We start from the raw sequence: 20,987 nt of genomic DNA, 5'->3' as shown, positions 1-20,987 counted from the left end.
TGTTTCAAATAAAGTGGATTTTTAAAAGGAATAGGCTGTCATGTTTGTGTTGCTATTCTGTGTTTGCAAATGTTGATAATTCAATTTTACAATGTACAGTATATATTTTGCTCTACGTATAAACAAATGCAATCGTACGTTAACATTTGCTGTATAATAGAATTTAAAAGTTTACATAGGCTTATAATATTAATTATAAATAATAACCATGAATACAGAGATGAAATAAATGACTTGGCAATGTACAATTTAACAAGTTTCAACATTTTAATGACCAATATGTATGAAATAACAATTAAGATCTCAACGTGTACCCAAAACGAAGGAGATTAGGACACCGGGGGCTATTACTTAGCAATGTCAACATCGCTACAGCTTCTTTCATGTAAATTGTTGAATAGCCCTGAACAGGCGTACACTCCACCGAGGCGTAACAATGGATACAAGTTATTACTGACACGCCGGTACCACAAAGCCACAGACAGGTTTAGCGATAAGACAGTGTTGTACGCGCACATTTTTGTTGCCTAGCAGAGAATCAGGTCTGCTGTAGTTTTGTCTCTTATACACATCTCTATGGTTCATTTCAGCCCCTGTTGTGGAATGATGGGAACATGTAGCTACTATAAAAAAGTGCCATTTTACGGTCGCTAGGTAGTCATGGACCGTACTCATACACAATTCAACACAATTACGCTGCGAGTTACGGGTTATTCTCCTACCTTTTACCTTTATCTTTACATTTACCAGATTGAAAAAGGGTACAGTTAGATTCTACCAGTCCCGCTCAGCACTAGAGAAAGGCAACGCCAAGTTGGCGAGTCGTAGGGATGCTTGCGAAAAACGTTCCTGCCTTGCAAGAAACGAATACCTGTTGGCGCTGGGGGCAGCCAATGCCCATCAGCTCCGATACCACACTGTCGACCTTAGGGAATTGCTGAGCGTAAGTATTGATATAATTCTATAGGTTTTTAAAAAATTATATAATTGTTCTATCTTTTATACTTCCTCCCTCTGCTATATCACTTGAAGTTACTTCATTAAAAATTCTGTCAGTTAATCTAAATCCATTAATTTAATAATCTTGAGATAATTTGTCCTCTTTTGGCCTTTTCGCCTTAGTCAAGCCATTTACCTTGCTACCACTCTCAAGTCAGCCTCCCGCAATTTATTTTTAATAAAAGCTAGTAATTATTTTGTTATTACGATGCGAGTTTGCATCAGGAAATATCATAGGAGTGATGTTTTGCCCTACCTGACGTATTAATACGTCAGGTTGAAAACACGAAAGAGGCAATCTAAGAAAGATGAGTTAGATAATTTAAAGAAGAGTCAGAAAAGATGTATTGCGCTGATATTGAAGGTCTGAAAAAGTAATCCATAAGGTTTGCTGATCAGGCCGAGAGTAAATGTAGTCTGACCATAGAGAAATGTTCTATTTTCTCTATGGTCTGACCGTATCGCCAAAAGCGAACAGCCTGCACGTCGAACTGCCGCTGAGAAAAAGTAATTACTGGCAGAAATTGAGGCGAACATTGCTTCAAAATTAGAAGAAATAAAAAATATGTAAATCCAGAAACTACCATACCTATCATGGCATTGTTTCAAATAAAGTGGATTTTTAAAAGGAATATGCTGTCATGTTTGTGTTGCTATTCTGTGTTTGCAAATGTTGATAATTCAATTTTACAATGTACAGTATATATTTTGCTCTACGTATAAACAAATGCAATCGTACGTTAACATTTGCTGTATAATAGAATTTAAAAGTTTACATAGGCTTATAATATTAATTATAAATAATAACCATGAATACAGAGATAAAATAAACGACTTGGCAATGTACAATTTAACAAGTTTCAACATTTTAATGACCAATATGTATGAAATAACAATTAAGATCTCAACGTGTACCCAAAACGAAGGAGATTAGGACACCGGGGGTCCATTACTTAACAATGTCAACATCGCTACAGCTTCTTTCATGTAAATTGTTGAATAGCCCTGAACAGGCGTACACTCCACCGAGGCGTAACAATGGATACAAGTTATTACTGACACGCCGGTACCACAAAGCCACAGACAGGTTTAGCGATAAGACAGTGTTGTACGCGCACATTTTTGTTGCCTAGCAGAGAATCAGGTCTGCTGTAGTTCAACTGTGGGCTCTGTCTTACACTCGTGGGATGAATTCCTTTGCTTATTAGCACACGTGCGAGACAAGCAGAATTTCCCACGAGCGTGAGAAAAAGACACCGATCTATCACCTCTGAATTAGATTTAAGTAAAACTTAATATGCAATCAACCAACAGTCTTTTACTGTGATGGAAACAAAATTGATTTACTAAATAAAAATATGTATAAGAACTTCTTGCAATAAAATTAGTACAGCATGCATGTTGTATAATCAATCGTAAAATTGGCAAATTGTTCTACTTTTATAGTAATAAGAGATATTATGAGTCCTTGAAATTCGGAAAATTTGACCTGGAATGTCCTGGAATTGTCCTGGAAATTTGCTTTTTTAAAAACGTACGAACCCTGTTAGTAGAACAATGTACATGCAGGCACAGGAAGTAATACATTTTTAGAGTAATGTAAGGCATTTAAAACAAGCTAACATTTTATTTCTTTTTATTACAGTTTTTAATTATGTTTTACATTACAAGACCAACAATAAAATCAAATCATTCATCTAGGCCAGGAATACAGTAGGCCCAGATTATTAGTTTGGTAAAAAAAATGAATTTAATGGGCCTCAATATTCCATGTGTGGTTTAAACATGTTTAATACTTGGAAAACAAGTTACTTTGTTGTTAATATTGTTGCAGTGTCATTGGTTTGACATGTGTCTTTATGGGCCTGATAGAGCATGATATTTATTTTGATATTTGTTTCCGAATAATACAACATTCTTAATGCATTATCAATGAAATATAATCAATATATAAACATTCTTTATGTGTTTGATTTTCTTTGGCATATTTAATAAAAGAAATAATATCTTGAATTAGCACAGTAAACTTAGGTAGTTAAACCAAACACAATAATTGATGTTGACTTAAGTATAGTATGGTTATATTGTGCTGTAAATGGTTCTGGGTTATCATTTAATATGATAACCCTGGAAAAATTTATAGCTCAGTGTATCATTGTATGGTAGATAAATACTCCATTAAAGATAGCTATATTAAACAATGATTTGATAACTGTTATGTGTGGGCAGGCAGGTAGGTGCAATATAACAGCTGCACCTCTCTAGTTTGTGTTATACCAAAGAGTAGAGAATGGCAAGGGCCTTGACCGTCCATATTTTGCATGCACGAAAAAGCAGTACAACCATGGTATAGGGGACGTCCTGTTAGAATTTGAATAGATTTCGAAATTTGAACATGCGTTCTATAGATGCAGCACTCGTCCAATACAACTTTTACGTGTATATCTTTTCTTTTGTAAGACTCCTCTAGTTTAGTGGTAGTACTGTTCGAGATAGGATTCCACTTCAAGGAAACCCCGAAAGTCGGACCTCTTGCCATTTTTTAGTGTTTTTTTTGTTTTTTTGTTTGGATTGGATTTATTCGGTATAAACAGCAAGGATAGCCCACGAAAGTCTAGAAGACTTATTTCCAGTGGGGTCCTTCTGGTGGTGAATGGGCAGTACCCTGAGAGAAAATCCCCAACTCATTTATGAACAGTGTACTGCGTTTGTGCCATAAATACACACGGGACCAACGGCTTAAATGTCTCATCCGAAAGACGATGCAGTATTATAACTTGTATTTCAGCCCTCCTGCTGAAATACAAGGAGAGGCAGCGATGGGGATTGAACCAGAGACCTGCTCAGGGATATAGTTATGATGGGCTTAGGTGGGCAGCGGGCCACCCAGCCTTGAAGTTTACCACCTCAGTCTAAAGCTCATTCCATGGCCCTACACCCACTCTATTATTAATCCACTTTACCATTCTTAAAATCCACTCATATTATTTAGAGTTTACCAATGTTATCACCACCCAATCTTAAAATGTCTATCACTCACCCATAGTTTTCTATAGCTACAACCCTGAATGCTATATAAAACACAAGGAGAGGGATGGTTCAGCACACAAGCAGTGGCTACCACCAGTTTAGCAGACTCTGTCTGTGTTGGCTCATATGTGCTGCTCATGTGTACAAGTTTCAGTTTAATAATTAGTTGCATTCCCATTGTGACAACAACCCAGAGAAAGGTTTTTACCTCATCTCTTTTTTGTAGCCCTTCATTTTGCACAATTCTTGGCAACTATTAATGTTTCACTCTCTGAATGTGAGCACATATATAATATCAATATTCGCTGTAGCTGCAATATTGTTCATAAGGCCAGTATAGTTGACCTTAGCTTTTTAGATGCGGGCCTGATAAAGTGCCTTATCAAAGCCTATTTCTGAATAAAATCTGGGTGTCAACTTAGTGACTGCTAATGCATTAAACAGAATACTTCCTGTTTTAATTACCAAACCATATTTTGACCTCAACTGTAGTCACATTTTAGGACAGTACTTAATCTGTACATGGCTTTCAGGTCAAGTCAAAATATAATAGCAATTTAATTAATTTTCAAAGCATTTTTTTTATATATAGTGTAGTCCCTTGGGTAGAAGCCCCCCACTTTTCCTACTTTACACCAAATTTTATGTATTAGCCCTTCCATACTCTCAAAACGAATCAAAATATTGGCTTTGAATTATATAACATTTAAAATTAATGAATATAAAATTCTCATGTTTTTGCTTTTTTTTCCCGTAGGTTTTGGATGGTGATATTTACAAGAAGTTTAAAAACTATCTCTCTGTTTTAAGTACTACAGAAGTTGAGACAAATGTCTTTAGTAGAACATGTTTCGAAAGAGTAATAGTTGACACGGAAATGGTAAGAATTACAAAAAAACACATATAGCCTTTTCTGTCTGCTAAAAAAAAAAAACAACTTAGTAGATAGTAGCTTCTTGATCTTCAAACGTGCAAGTTACCTGTCAATTTAACGCTTAGTCCAGATGATCAACTTTTCATTGATAAAAAAAATGTTGTATGCCCATATATAGTCATGATGTGCCTATATATGGTCATGATGTGATGTCATCATGACCATCTTTGGACATGTTGCATGTGATAGTCTGGATTGGGCATAAGGGTACAAGTCTCCCTGTAATCAAATTTAAGACCCTTCTCTGTGGTCCCACTGTATTATTCTAATTAGATGCAATATAGTGGCAAAATGGGGAGGGAGAGGGAGGCAGTTCTTCGTGGCTGAAAACTGCTAAAGATCATTGAAACTCTGGTCCCAAAAGTGGCCTTAATTGGAAGGTCATGACCTGTATTGCAAAAAAAATTACATGCAGTCACATTTCCCAGTTACAGTACGTACCCCTTCATCTGAATCACGTTCATAATTGGGAAAATTTGTAATTCACAAGAATTGTATGCAGTACAGGAGACAAGCTCCCAGGGCAAATCTCATTAATCATGTCATTGGCAATATGCCAGCTAGCAATATTACAGCCAATCAGAGAATATAGGGCAGAGGATATTTTCATTCTCAAATGGCATAGAGGATGGATGTGCTCACATCAAAATTATCACGCAACCAATGTTGACTATTAGTTAATGATTACAAAAGTTACACAAATATAATAATATTTATAATTTTGTTTCATTATTGTTTTTTTTTTTTGTTTTACTCAGATTGATCGTGAATACCAATTGAAAGTTTTCCTTCAAGACAATCATGTGTTCACAAAAATGTTACAATATCACTTTGATCCGGTGGAAAATGACACTGTAGGTATACCGTTGTGGTGATATGAGTCACCTGTGGCTTACGTCATCGTGGTAATGTTAAACATCAAATATTTATATGTATGTGCATGGGTGTAGGTTCTGGGGGATGGCAGCAATTTGCCCTGTGTGGGTTAAAATGCTAAATATGACCGTTAAGCTTTCATTTAAGTAGGGATTTAGTGCCGCATTCCAGAACTTGGTTCCAGATTTTAATTTTTCGCACCCCTGCTCCCTCCCTACCTTCGCCAAAACGACCCTATGCTTCCAATGATTAATGTGCGAATGAATATGTTTTTTGTGGCTGTAGTCATCACATTCTCATAAAGATTGGTCCTTGGCTTTTGAGAATGTTGGGATTATAGATCATTTTCGAGAAATTTGAAATAAGAATTTCCGATAACATGGCAACTACCACTGGGGGATTTCCAGAGGCCTACGCACTTCACGCTACGTAGTTATTGGTGTATGCGTAGCGCTCTTTTATTACGTTATCTAACTGCTCATGCTAGGCTTAGGCTGCTGGAAGTCCTCCAGTGAGTTGCTAGATGTTGGCGGTGTTGTTGCAAAATAAACCAGATAAAATGGTCTATAAGCATTCTATACTTCCCTAAAGCTGTCTTTGGCTCTAACCAAATCAAACCAAATTTCAATTTATTTAAGGAAAGAACATTCCCCCAAGCCTCTCTTAACCCTTCTTGCTATCTTTCATGTAGTGACCTTATTTCAAGTTTGCCGACTTGGTCACCAAATGATACACTACTGACCATGCGTGCTAACATCGATATGGTCAGTGATTGGTTATTTACTGAATGTAGGCAAACGAACTGTCTGGCAACATGGTAAGAGTTGTCCACCATTAGCAAACTGAACAAATAATGGGGGTGGGGGAGTGAAATATCAGATAGGCCTTGAATTAGACATGGATTGTTGAAAATTTGCCTTTTGATTGACCAGTATAATTTTGTTCATGAACAGACAACTCGTTTACCCTCTCCTAAAAAAAAACAAAAAAAAACAAAAAACTTGGGTGTTGGATTGCTAAATTTTTTCTGGCTTGCTATTTGGCAACCGGATAATTTGTATAAAGAAATGTGCATTTAGATTGTGTTTAAACATTAGTGAATGTCTTTATAGATCATAAATATTTAACTGCATGAACACTTGAACAGTTTATGCTTGTAAACTAGTAAAACCAGTTGTTTTTTTTTTTTTTTTGCTTATGGATGACCCGTTATCTATTTAATTTATTTGTTTGCTTCTTTGGTGATGTTTTCCTCAAATTATATTGTGTAGTATGCTATATCGTTGTTATGTTAATAGCATTATTATTGTTATTTTACTATTATTGTTATCTCTATTGTTTTATTGGTTCCTATGCATAATAGCATAGGAATTATCATTTTAATTATATGGACCTGATGATGTGTGTGTGTACAAAAAAGGCCAACTCAGACAGCGTCATACGACGCAGCTCGGCTCGATTTGTTTTCACGTCAGGGCTTTTTGAGTTAAACGCAGACGCAATGGTTTGTGTTGGGGCAGTCATGTTGTAGAATATTAAACATATTTAATATTTCTCATGACGGCTTAAGACTGTCCCTTACAATGAATCGCGTCGGACTGCGTTGTACTATGCTGTCTGAGTTGGTCTTCACTGTTTACAAACAAGTTGTTTCTGAATGCTGACGTCTATTTTGTGAATACTTATCTGGATAAACTGATAAAGTTTCCTATAAAACTTCGGTAAGCTTCATGTCTGTATACAACAAAGGCGAAAAGGAAATGAGGAAGTTGTTCATTCACGCAGGCGTATATAAACGAGCTTGGGTGATTCCATTATTTTCTTGTATGCTCGAGAGGTGAGTTTTTTAGAAACATTCTTTTATTGGTTTATCCAGGTCAGTATCTTACTCATCATAGACTAGCAAAATCACTGCTGATTTGTTGAATTTAGTTATTTTGGGGCATTTTATTGATTCCTTATTTTTGTGATTTACTTTTTGAAAAATATTACTGTAATGCTGAACGAGATAAATCAACCCCTCTCCCTCACCCTCTTTAAATGGGATCCTTCAATTTGTACAAATAGATCATTTATTATCATCTCCTGTACATCATCACATGTCAATTAAAGGTCATTCCCCGGGTCTGATTTGCCGTTGACATGACAACGTGCACACATATGAATCACTGATAAACAATCTTTAATTGTCCAGCTAATAGTAGTTTCTGGTAGTAGTTGGTATTAACATTACTATACAGTTACTAGGGCTAGTAAACTCCAAGTTAAATGTAGGGCTTGTGTTCTATGCTCCAAATATTTTGCAATTTTATCTCCTCAAAAATTTACTAATAAAAGTAATACTGCTGTACTTAGTGTATTCTGTCATTTATAGAAACTGCAGTCCCGCATAATCATTATGATTGTTCACAGGCCCGTAGCATAGGTGGGTTAAGACGGTTACGACGAACCGCCCAAAAACCTGAGAAGGTCCGCATTTGAAAACAAAAAATTGATATTCCTAGATATATTTACAATGTTCTCCAGAGTATCGGAAATAAGGGTCCACTTTCCACTGAAATGAACCTCCCAAATTAAGTCACGCTATGGTCCTGATAATCACATTAAGTTTGCATGCTATAACAATAAATGAGACATATTTGTCATATTTCTCTAGATTAATTCTGTGGTCATAGACGACACGCAAGCTTTGTACCTAGAAAGGGAGGCAAGAAAATGGGCAACGAATATCGCACACGATTCCAAGACAATAGACGACATAAAGAAAATGATAGACAATCTTCAGAAAATTGACGGAGCTCAGAAGGTAAGCTGTCAAGTACAGGTGTGGATCCAGTAGGGGTTAAAGTTTCAATGCATATCAATGTTTAATGTGGTACTCCATTACCTATTCTGAAACTGTTGTGCCCTCTTCCTCCCCCGTGCCCTCTTCCTCCCCCGTGCCCTCTTCCTCCCCCCTGCCCTCTTCCTCCCACCTCCCCCTTCCTCCCAGTTTGAAAAATTCTAGATATGCCCCTAAAGTAAGTATCTTTATGTTTTATTTCACCTCTATCCACACACTATCAAAATTCTTTGACAAAAAGCTGTTGTATATAATAATCATGGTGTGCCTATACTATATATGGTCATATTGATGTGATGTCATCATGCCTATATTTTCTTGTGTGTAGCTAGACCCGATAAATTGCGACTGGCAGTGTGTGTTCTAAATTGCATTAAAAAAAAATAATCTGTTCTTTTTGAATATGAAAATAAAGAATTTTTTTTTTATGTAATTACAAAAATAATTTATGTTTTTCATTTTGATAGGAACTGAATCGACAGGGCTCGTCTGAAAGTGTCTCAAACAGCGGTAAAGATGGTTTATGGAAAATGTATGATCTGAAAGAAGCGCTGAGAAAGGCCGAAACATCAAAGGTTAAAGCTGATGCTAAGCTAGAAATTGTACGAGGTGCTGGAGGTAAGGCTAGAAATTCACGTAGCCAATGGCATATCTAGGGAAGTGCACGCCTCATATCACCTTATTTTGCTATGGCGCCCCCCTCCCTTCAACTTAATCATTAAAGCCCCTCCCCCACTTCACCTACGCTGCCCTCCAGGTTCTTGATAAGCCAGTGCATGTAGCCTGACTGTTGGTTCTGTTGGCTGGACTACATGGATCTCTAGGCCGGACTAATAGTACCAATTGCTAGTTTAATGAGCCCATAATTAAAAAAAATTTGTCCCAAAGTAAAGACTGTAATATAAAAGTGTAGACCTGTAGGTCATGGCAAAATTTTACCATACATATACTGTAATATAATATTAAGGTAGGCTAAGCTAGAAATTTTACGAGGTGCTGGTGGGAAGACTAGAAGTTCACGTAGCTTTGACTGTTGGTTTTGCTGGCTGGATTAAATGGATCGCTAGGCTGGACTAACGGTACCAATTACCAAAATAATGGACCCATATTTCAGAAACTTTGTCCCATAGACCAAAATATAAAAGTTGGGCATGTAGGTCATTATATATTAGTACTATATGTATAATATAATGTAATATTTAGCTAGGCTAAGCTAGAAATTCTATGAGATGATAGCGGTAAGAATAGAAATTCACGTAGCCTGACTTGTCCAATTGGCTGAACTATGTATCTGTAGGCTGTACTAATAGTACCAATTGCTGGATTATAGGTTTCCATTCCATTTACTAAATTATTATTTATGAATTTGATGGTTTGTTTGCAGTGGATGTTGATCAATGGTTAACTAGTGCATTTGAAGCTGTAGCCAAAGAGGCTGAAGCGGAGGCACAGGCCAGATTGCAGAGCATAGCAAGCAGTCCTGGGGTAAGTATACTAAACCTTCATGACTACTATTTTTGTTTGTTGCTTTTTAGTATCCAATAAACTATATGTGTCTATATTTTTGCTTTGAGCTTTTGCTGCATTTTAAAAATCTGTTACCAACCCAGAAATGATTCTTTGACCACCCTGAACTACTTTCTGAAGTAATAATCATTCAGTTTGAAAACATACACTTAAAGTAATAGGCGGGGTTGGTTTATATACTTTGAACTTTACATACATATGCACAAGTGAAACCACAAGATGGTTTACTGTATATAATAATTTAGTGTGGATGATTATAGGCCTATAGACTTTTCTAGATGTTTGGGGTAAATAGGCCTTTTTATGAAAGGGCCATCCATTTAAAAAAAAAGTATTTTCATAAGAGTGACAACCCCCACCCCCCTCCCTCTTCCACCATCATTTTATCTTTTCCATAAAAGAGTACATAAACCTATAACCCCTTCCCCTGCCTCCTTCCAGCACATGATTTATTTTTTTTTTAAATTGTTGAAAATACCTGGATGCTCCCTGCCTATTGACCCTTGCACTTCCCTTATAAAGCAAACTCTCAACATGTAAGCCAACACTAACTCACCTTTGCAGTCTTCTTCAAACCCATCTTGTGGTTGAAGTTTGTCTTGTTATCGGTATTGCTTTGTATTGTGTCACGTTTGTTAGCGGATAATGGCCCTTGATGGCATATTGAAGCAATAAAGAATTAATTGAAATTAAAATTGAATTGATTGTGGCCTGCTTGCGAGCGTGCAGAATTTTTCCGGGAGACTAATGTCGGTTGGGAAAGACAAGGGGAATGATCCCCAGGGCCCAAGCTTACCAGGGGGCCCATAAAAATTGCAGGTAGCATTTTTCAAAAATAATAATTACTATCATGGGCCCTCAATAATGGCATGGTTCCCATAATAATGGGCCCCTCCAGATTGATTGGGCCCAAAAAAAAAAGAATGTCCAATTTTTCTTACCCTTTGCACCTGTGACTGGGTCCCACACCAACCATTGCCCCTGTTACAGTTTCCCGTCTCTGCGGCCCTCCCTCCTGCACCACTGAATTTATACTTGGATTAGTAAAGCTGTAACCTTCAAACCTTTCCGCTAAACCACGCCCCTTGGATATTGTTGCTAAGGTGTGCTTATGAAGATGCATGTTCTCATTGGTCAGTTGTTAAGTTTAATTGACAATCCGGAAAGTTATTACATTTTTTTTTTTTCAGGAGGCTGATTCTACGTTTGATGACAGTTTTTGGACAAACAACAACGAATCACAACATGGGCATACTTCAAGTTTACTTTCCCACGATGCACCTAAATCATTTAGGTGTTCTGCGCTCTATTCCTATGAGGTACAAATTTGTTTTGAATAGAGTATAAAATAATTTGGTTTAAATGCACATAATATTAACACCCACAGAGATACTCCAATCTATTTATTATAAACATTTAAAGAAAACAATTGGCCAAGGGTCGAACACAACAGTAGATGTCTTCTTGAGGAGTTATTGGTGGTCCCTTAGTCTGGGACGACGGACATATCCTGGCATTATCACTACATAATATATAGAAAACTGTACACCTGAATTAACCTTTGTATTATTGAATTGACCTTTCGACATCCTGTATTGAGGAAGTTCAGTCAAATAAAATACTCAGGAAGGTTGCCTGTGTAATTTGAAAGTGGGAAGCGTGTTGGAAAGGCTTCAGTTCTCAAATTTCCGGATCTTGGGTTCGGTTCTTACATTGATCATATTGCCTTTGTTTGCACAAGTGCAAGATATATTACATCTTCAGCGTGGTGCTTTGTAGGATGTGACAGTTAAAGACCGTGTATCTGCAGCACTTATTACCCAATAAATTAACTGAAAGCAGTCATTTTGTTTTTGTTTTTTTGCACCGGAAACGAGGCGCCAAAAGTTTTGGATAAATTTTTGAATAAGGATCAGATAATTTATTGGAAATAGCTCCATATGCGAAAATAACCTTTGACCGATGTAAAAATCACTGTCATGCCAAGAATTCTTTTGAGTAGTTAGTTTCTAAGGCAACTAGTAGTTAGTAGACCTAAGGGCCTGACCTAGTATCTAACACTTCATAATAAACAGTAAATGAATTTTTTGTGTTTATTTAATATAAAAATTAAAGCCTGAAACAGCTGCGCTCAATGTTAATTGTACCGTAAAGCACATTAAACAAAGTTAAAATTCCTTTCAGTTCCGTGTTATTCTCCGTCCCTAGAAATACAATGAAACATCATTGTGGCAGTACAGAGTGCATTTTACAGAGTGAAAGTACCGAACAATTTCGTTCTTGGCCTAGGTCAACAAAATGGATGTTTCGATGCTGAACACGTTGCTTTGTTGTCCATAATTTTTAATTAATTTAGATAACTTAAATGTTAAACATACTTGGGATTTTGCTGACTTCTTCTGAGACTTCTTAATGAGTGAAAGACCTTTCATGTTGTGAGTCTTTTAAACAAATATCAAACTTTAATCTTTTTAAATATACTTAATAAATACATATCAATTTAAATTATATAATTATCACAATTACTCTACTACAAACATTTTGTGATTATTATTACACATAGTCTCAGTTATTGTTTAGTTTTCCACCAATCAGCTGCAAGTCTCACTATCCAAACACAAGTATTTCCCTGTTTTGATTCTGTAGATATTATTCTATTTTATTATTATTATTATTATATTATTATTTTATTATTATTATTATTATTATTTAAAGACAATTAAAGCAACTCAATCAAAACATTGAGACATTCTCAACAAAACAACAGTTCTTTTCAGAACCCTCTCATTATACCTAGTGAGACAGATATCACGCACTGTGTGTAAATTGTATTGAAGTGGATTATTATTGCTGGTATTTTCGTATTTCCAATGTGTTTATTATATTTAATAGAAAAATCATTAAACCTTCGGTACACTTGGTTTTTAAGGCACAGTAAAACCACTGGTTGGTTGTCTTGATGTTTCAGCGAGGTTGCTCTGACCTTCATTAGGAGAATGGTCTCAAACCAAATAGAGATTGTGATCGTCTGGGATCATTTTATGATATTCTATATTTGTTATAATAACTTATATTGTTATTTTTGACCTAATCTGTTCATTATCTATTGCAGGCCCAAAGAGATGATGAATTAACAATTCATGAATTGGAAGATTTGAATATATTGGAAGATTCTGAAGGGGATGGGTGGATAAAGGTGAGAGGTCAAATTACTCTTTAGGTTACATTCAGTGTCAAAGGTAATGAAAACAGGACATTGACTACATTATAACAATATGTATCTTTCACTTCTATTGTTATATCAATAATTCTCATGAATGATGGATTAAGGTGAGAGGTCAAATGACTATTTTGTTTTCATTTAATGTCAAAGATCAAAGCAATGGGACATTGACCTTATATAGATATATATCTTGCAACTCTATTGTTGTATCAATAATTCTGAAGAATGATGGATTAAGGTGAAAGGTCAAATTATTTTGTTTTCATTTAATGTCAAAATGTCAAAGGCAACAGGACATTGACCTTAAATAAATATGTATCTTGCAACTCTAGGGTTATATTAATAATTCTCATAAATGGTTCACTAATTCTTGTGTGTCTCCCTCTATATTTTAATAGTCACCAAGGCAATTCAACAACAGGACACACATCTCTGCTTGGGAACATGGCGTGTGCGTACAGTCCTTTGATCTTTACTGTGGCATCGACAGTCGAATAATAGTTGCGAGTATAGCCGACAATTGATGTCGACACGAGCACAACAATTTGATTTGTGAAAATTGACCAACAAACTGAAAAGTTATAGCTAATGAAAATTCATGATTTTCATAAAAATTCATGTTCTTACAAACATTAAACTGTCATTTTGACAACATTGGACTAAGTTGCACTAAACGAACGTTTACCTGATACCACCTCATCTGTAAAATTAATGTTGAAGTAATTGATATAATTTCAGTCTAATATTAGTGAAAAAAATCTTTAGGCCTTTGTAATCACCGCACAATGCGCGATTATCATGGCAACTGACATGAGCGTGGGTAATTCACATTTCCAGTGCACCGCTCTTAATATCATCTGTACGGTTTGAAATGTTCCTACCACTACTGATTGTTGATGAGGTCTCTTGTATTTTGTTGAGCATCAAATATATAGGAACATTCAATGATGTCCTGAGATGTGCGTCCTGTTGTTGAATTGCCTTGCAGATGCCAAACAGAAAATGAGTGTATATTTTGATTTAAGTTAACTAAATAATTTTGTTTCCATCACTAGGCTCAAAACTTGTCAGGTGCAATAGGTTACATACCCGAGTCATATATTATTAAGAATACGCCCTCTACAGACAAACCTAAGGACAGTTATTCCATTTTATCTTCATCTCAAATTGTCCCATCCTCATCGTCCTCATCGCTGGCCGCTGATACTGAAGTACAAGGTCTTACACATAAAAACACGCTGCGGAAATCAGGTTAGTTTGAGAATTTGGTTTTTTTTTTCATTTTTTCATAATTTTTCCACATATGTGGCAAAGACAAACCAGTCACTCTTAGCAAAAATCGATGTTGAGTTATTAATACAGTGTTAGAGAGTAAAATAATAGCTATAAAATGGTAAAAAAATCATTCAAATCGGACATTTCCTTATGAAGTTACAAGCTTTTAACCACACAGCTGTTTAAAGAACAATATATGAGAAATTAAACGTCAAAGTTTATGATTTCAGGCATTTCTCATACAGAAACTATCTTTAAATCCTTAAAAAGTATTGTTTTAACATTGAAAATGGGGAAAATAACAGCATAGAATGATGTGTAGATATATAAATGTTAGTTTAGTGCAATAAAATAGATTTTTTAAAATTTGACATTCCAGCATGTTTTGGCCATTTTCTCTGAAACACGATTTGCGACGAGTAACTGATTTGGCTTGTCTTTGCCACATATAGTAATGTTAATTCACCTCAGTAGTGAATGACAATGTGCACTTTGAGTAAATACATTGTCATATAGCAGTACTCAACATTGCATTCTGCTGTTGATATTGGTGCAAATAGCTACTGTTAAGGGATGTACTTATTAATATGTCATCTGTTTTTGCCTAGTGAAAACTTAAAAATATTATTCAATATATTTTATTTGCATTTGTATAAAATTAAGTAATTTATTTGATTTCAATTTAAATTAGAAAGAAAAAAAATGTCAGAGGCATTTTTTGTTTTTGTTTTCTTTGCATAGAACCTTTTTCTAGTATTCAATCAAATTGCATTCTAATGTAATGTGGTTGGATTTATATAGCGCTTTATACTGAAGTCTCAAAGCGCTTGAGGTGTGGACTAGCTCGCACAGTAACTTTCATCTTCCAAAGAGTCTGTTTGTGTCTAAGTTACCCGGTAAACCGGTACCAGCTGTCTCTTGTCTGTCCACAACAGGGGCTGTATGAACCAGTACACTGGGGTAACCCCCTACTCATCTCGAAAGATGAACTGGGTTCTTTATAGTGTACGATGGGCCTACAGTTAATAGTCCTTATCTGAAAAGACTTGTTCCAGAACCATAGCCGAGCGTGCCGTTTGAACCATCACCGATATTATGGCTGTAGGTTTGTAGGGCCCCTGCTTTAACTGCTCGGCCATCCAACTTACCACATCGTTAATTAGTTGTGTCTATCCTTTAATCTTTTTGCTTTTATTTCGTGAAGTATGCATGGTGAAAGCTGTATTTGACTACACTGGAGAGTCTGCGGAGGAATTGTCATTCCAAGAGGGCGCTATTATCAAAGTCATTCGGAAGGATGAGAATGGAGTGGACGATGGTTTCTGGGAAGGGGAAATAAATGGACATGTTGGGGTTTTTCCATCTCTGCTTGTTGAAGAAATAGGCGGCTCGGATGGTTCCCAGTCTTCAGAGGTAGGGGAGCAATCTGGTTTCTAATGATGATTCTCATATTTGATATATACATATAATGAATGTTTATGACTGCAATGGGAAGAATATTTTCATAAATTAAAAGATAGACGGTGGAACAAAATTTTCATGGTGAGTGACGAAATGGGGTAAATAACCAATGTCACATGATACGAAATCCACCAATCAATTGACAATGATCTATTTAGGGGTGTTATAAATGGTATTCATTTTTTAAGTAGCTCTCTTATTATTTTAAATATTGTCATCATCATCTTTTATTTATTTTGCAACTTACCAAGTACAATCAAATACAAAATACATAAAGCAAATATCTAAAATCATCATGCTTGTCACCATCATTTTTAGAAGATAGATTTCAGATTTTCTCACTTTTGAGTTTGTTCTGTCGTTCAAATACTCATTCCAACTTTAGGTAAAATCCGTAAATACAAAGGCCAACTCCCAACCAGAAATCAATGTCCCTTCACGGGAATATGAACAAATCGATGATGACACAACTGATAAAAGACTGGTGTCATCTGACATCTACGACTACCCGGAACTGCTACCAGGAAGTTCACCTCAATTGCCTGAGGTTCCCGAAAGATTCCCTGAAACTCCTGAGAGAATTTCTGAACCCAAATATGCCGTTGTTTCTAAAGCCAGGGGAAAAAAGGTCATAGGCATATTTGCATATGCATGATTTGGCTATGAATATGCATGTTTGCTGTTTGTTCTCTGGATGAATGAATGAATTAATGAATGAATTTCTTTGACTTCAGCATGAACAATTGATTAACATTTATATTTCATAAGAAAATTTTCCAGTAGTCTCTTTCCTACTTGCGAATAAATTTGTGCGAAATGAAAGCATATGACTGTACATATGCGCAATTTAATTTACATACAGAGTCAACTGTTGTGGCAACGTCTTTTTATTCGTGTGATTAAATTCGTCTAATGGAAAACCGGCTATAATTATTTTGTTTCAGTTCTTGTTTAATTTGTATTAAAAATAATCAACTTTTGTTTGTTTTTTAACAGAGCCCAGAGCCAATATTTGCGCCTCCTGAGTTTGAGCCTCCAAATCTACCCTTACCGCCATCACCACAATTACCGCAGGAAGTGCCAAACGACATCTATACCGAGATTGATCACTCTACTGCTACAGGTAATTTCATTTTTGTGTCTACTGCCTGCATGGGTTGCAACTAGACACTTTCCTATCGTAAGAGTAAATCCTGTTGGAGGAATAATGGTATACCCGTCAGTCTTGTCTTGTAAGCCTACGAAATATGATGCTATCATGCCTTAGGCCTGTCAAAGAAAGAGCCAAAATAATGCTCATTTAGGCCTACTGTGCTGCTGTGCATACTTGTGAATTAAAAGTAGCAAAAACAAAATTCTTTTGTATTTCTTTTTTAATTTTAGAATCAATTACAAGTTCTAGTCCAACAATTTCAAGCCCGCCAAGTCTCTACCCAACACCAAGACCTGTTATTCTTAAACCCGTAAGTATATGAATGAATTGTAAATCATTGGAGGCTAGTTATGTGATGATTGTAAAGGGGATGATGATAAACATAATTGTGATCATGGTTTGGATTATTTTGATGATTGAGATACTGTAATTATTGTAATAAGGATGAGGATGAACCAAGAAGATGGTGATGATGATGATAAAGATGATGATAAATGATGAAGATGATAGTAAATGATAATGATGATAATAATGATAATCATTACTGATGATGGTTAGAACACTAGCACTAATTACTTTAATGCAATAATGCAATAAAATTAGATATTTGCATACACTAAATACATTCATTTGCACTATGATTCTCTCAAGTGTGGTTTTTAGACATATTTCATGTGCTGTATATGAATGGATGTATTCGGTGTAAACACCAAGGATAACCCACTAAAGTCTAAAGAAGAAGACTTATTTCCAGTGGGGTCCTTCTGGTTGTGATTGGGCAGTACACCGGGAGACAATCCCCTACTCTTTTCCGAAGGGTGTACTGCGTTCTTTAACATGCACATGGACCATAATGCACACTGGACCAACGGCTTAGAAATCTCATCTGAAAGACGGTGTGCTATCATAACTTGCATTTCAGCCCTCCAGCTGAAATACAAGGAGAGCAGTGATGGAAATTGAACTGGGGACCAAGAGATCTCCACGGTTGAGCGCACACACAATGGCTACCACCAGTTTAGCCAACTGAGCTAAGCCGTTCTCATTTCTAATATAAATTGATAGATTTTGATGAGACTATTAAATTTTGTTTAAATATCTTTATTTTCTGGTAGGTCCGAGCAGCACCACCGCCACCAAAACCTAAGAAGCAAAGCAGCATCGAATCTCCACCTCCGCCGCCACCATCCTCATCTCCTCCATATTTGGATGAAGATGATTTTCCCCCTCCTCCTGTCGAACTGATGTATGATGATGGCGTCATTTCTGAAATTTGATGCAAATATATTGCTCTTCTCTTTATTGTTAAATGAGGACTGCTGCACATATGAATATGAAAAAACAGATTTATGAATGTAAGAGGCCCCACGCAAATGCAACACATCGCGCCAAAATGAACCAAGAAATACCGGCATACGTCTAAAGATTTACCATTTACCTACAGGAGTGCACACATGAGTGTGCAGCGCACAAACCAGAACCTTGTGCGTGAACGTGCAGGAAACGAACATGCTGGCTTCACGTATAAGTGCTGATCAATCTCACGATAGTCAAATCAACAGCCAACAATCAGAATCATTTTTATAGAACTGCCATTTAATATATTTTCTTACTGTCTCTAACAGGACATCGATTTTTATAAAAATTAAATAAATATTAGTATGACACTGTTTTACAAGGTTGATTGAAAATGGACAGGTTTGTTTTAGATAACAGGGTTTAAAAAAAGGACAACTTTCAGATTTACAACATTTGCAAGATAATTGTAAAGTAAGTTAGTAAAAAACAATAGCTGTCACTTGATCTTATTTACATATGTGAGTGTCACATGGGTAGTAAAAAAAAAATAGCTGTCACTTGATCTTATTTACATATGCGAGTGTCACATGGGTTGCAACTCTCCTGCAAATGGATACGGCCTCTAGCACTTCCACAAGCAAGCAAGAATGTCCCAGAAAAATAAATCCCACAGATGTATTATTTTACATGTTCTTACTACTTTTAAAGTATTTGTCAATTGTTTCACGGAAGTATGTGGTGATGGGTGTCACCATGTCACGTGCAGCAAAATAAAATTAAATATGCTATTAAGAAAGCTCATTTAAACAAGATCTCCCAGAGGAGACTTCTGCCAACTTGCGACACATGGTTGAGAACTCACTTCTTTCAACTTGACCTTATTTGCATATTTGTGTGTCGCTGCATTAAAGTGGGGCAGAAAGAAATAGACAGTGGATATTTTGTAGAATTCCTTTTCACAAAATATTGTCATTAAGATTAGCAAAGGCACAATTAAGAAAAAAATCATAAAAATCAACACACCTCCAAAAAGTTAAAATATATTAAAAAATTTGCTTTTTATTACAAAAACATTTTATAAACAATAACAGTAATATTTTGTGGCAGTAAAGATATGGAAATTAATACTGTGTTAATTGCTTTGTGGGATTGTATTAGTCTCAGTGAGAAATGAAAAAAAGGGTATGAAAAAGATATGTTCATTATTTCGAAGGACTGTAATTTGAATATAGGACAGTTTTGTGGACATTTTTAAAAATCTGCATTGAAAATAAATTTTCATACATATGTATATAATTAGTACATTGTTTAGGAGTATGATTGTAAAACTTTGTTAATAAGGAATGTCATTGTATAAAAAATATCCTATTTGAAGAATCTCAGCACCTGATGAACGATTTCTGATAGTTGGGAAAATGGAGTGAAAAAGTGGAAGGGAGAAAGAGAGGAAATAAGGGTAAGGAACATGGGGATGTAATTTTAGAATTTGAATCCATAAATGTTTAAGTTATGGCTAAATGTTGGTATGGGAATCAGTTATTTTACAATTATAAGAAGGTGGGGAGGGGATCTGTTGGGGTTGAGAACCTGCTCTATTCTTTTCTTGGATGAGCAAATGAGTTATACATTTATAATGATATTTCATCAACATTAGCGTATGTGCATTCTTCTAAAAATGATCATAAAAATGACAACATATTTTGAAGGTAGAACAGTGACAGAAAGTGCTATATTTTTTTTTTCATATTTGCTGGTGATAAAAATATTAAATGTATATAGGTGAATATTAATTACTATGAAACTCCTCAAAATGAAAGTACTGTAGATATCAGTGTTTAATAGTGATACTAGAAATTGATAAGCATTTATTAATAATAGTTAGTAGAACTCAACTATAGCCAAAACAATTGTTAATATAAAAATATAAATATACTTAAAAATTGCATCAAAAACTACATTATGATGTACATATAAAGAGGGTAATATGAAATTAGGTATGGAGTAACCTCTAGTCAGAGACATAAGAATGTCGGCAGTGGCTATTGTTACACCATACTTAAACGAATTCCTAAATCTGATTGGATGATATTGTCCTAATTCAATATACTGTAATAAACAGGGGATTGTATCTGTCTCTTATACACATCTAGATGTGTATAAGAGACAGGAGTAGGTGGTTACCCCTGTATACTGGTCCATTCAACCCCTGTCAATGTGGACAGACGAAAGTGCACCTTTTGGCAGCTGATTGACATGATGTGACCTTTACCTCCTACCTTTATGTTGTGATGTCATCATGACCTTATTTAGGCGTGTCACCTGTTTTTGCCACATGAAATTTGATAGCCTGGTCAGAGCATTAAAGATT

At 35.7% G+C, this 20,987-nt stretch overlaps 1 protein-coding gene across 1 annotated transcript in view; it reads left to right on the top strand.

Annotated features, from left to right (window-relative positions):
- LOC117110072 (F-BAR and double SH3 domains protein 2-like) overlaps positions 1 to 20,409 on the top strand; it is a 54,422-nt gene extending 34,013 nt beyond the window's left edge. Inside the window, exons 8-19 of the mRNA XM_033252653.1 lie at positions 4,787 to 4,909; positions 5,722 to 5,817; positions 8,496 to 8,645; positions 9,149 to 9,299; positions 10,066 to 10,166; positions 11,399 to 11,527; positions 13,321 to 13,404; positions 14,487 to 14,682; positions 15,911 to 16,119; positions 17,164 to 17,290; positions 17,551 to 17,630; positions 18,436 to 20,409. Of these exons, the coding sequence (XP_033108544.1) occupies positions 4,787 to 4,909; positions 5,722 to 5,817; positions 8,496 to 8,645; positions 9,149 to 9,299; positions 10,066 to 10,166; positions 11,399 to 11,527; positions 13,321 to 13,404; positions 14,487 to 14,682; positions 15,911 to 16,119; positions 17,164 to 17,290; positions 17,551 to 17,630; positions 18,436 to 18,597 (1,608 nt within the window). The 3' untranslated portion in view covers positions 18,598 to 20,409. The remainder of the gene's footprint in view (positions 1 to 4,786; positions 4,910 to 5,721; positions 5,818 to 8,495; positions 8,646 to 9,148; positions 9,300 to 10,065; positions 10,167 to 11,398; positions 11,528 to 13,320; positions 13,405 to 14,486; positions 14,683 to 15,910; positions 16,120 to 17,163; positions 17,291 to 17,550; positions 17,631 to 18,435) is intronic.
- The last annotated feature ends 578 nt before the right edge of the window (positions 20,410 to 20,987 follow it).

The sequence above is a fragment of the Anneissia japonica genome, unplaced genomic scaffold (assembly GCF_011630105.1).
Source record: "Anneissia japonica isolate Jap-2015-1 unplaced genomic scaffold, ASM1163010v1 scaffold287588_len240510_cov160, whole genome shotgun sequence".
In the NCBI taxonomy this organism is placed as follows: Eukaryota; Metazoa; Echinodermata; class Crinoidea; order Comatulida; family Comatulidae; genus Anneissia; species Anneissia japonica.
This window is presented reverse-complemented; position numbering and strand designations above follow the sequence as displayed.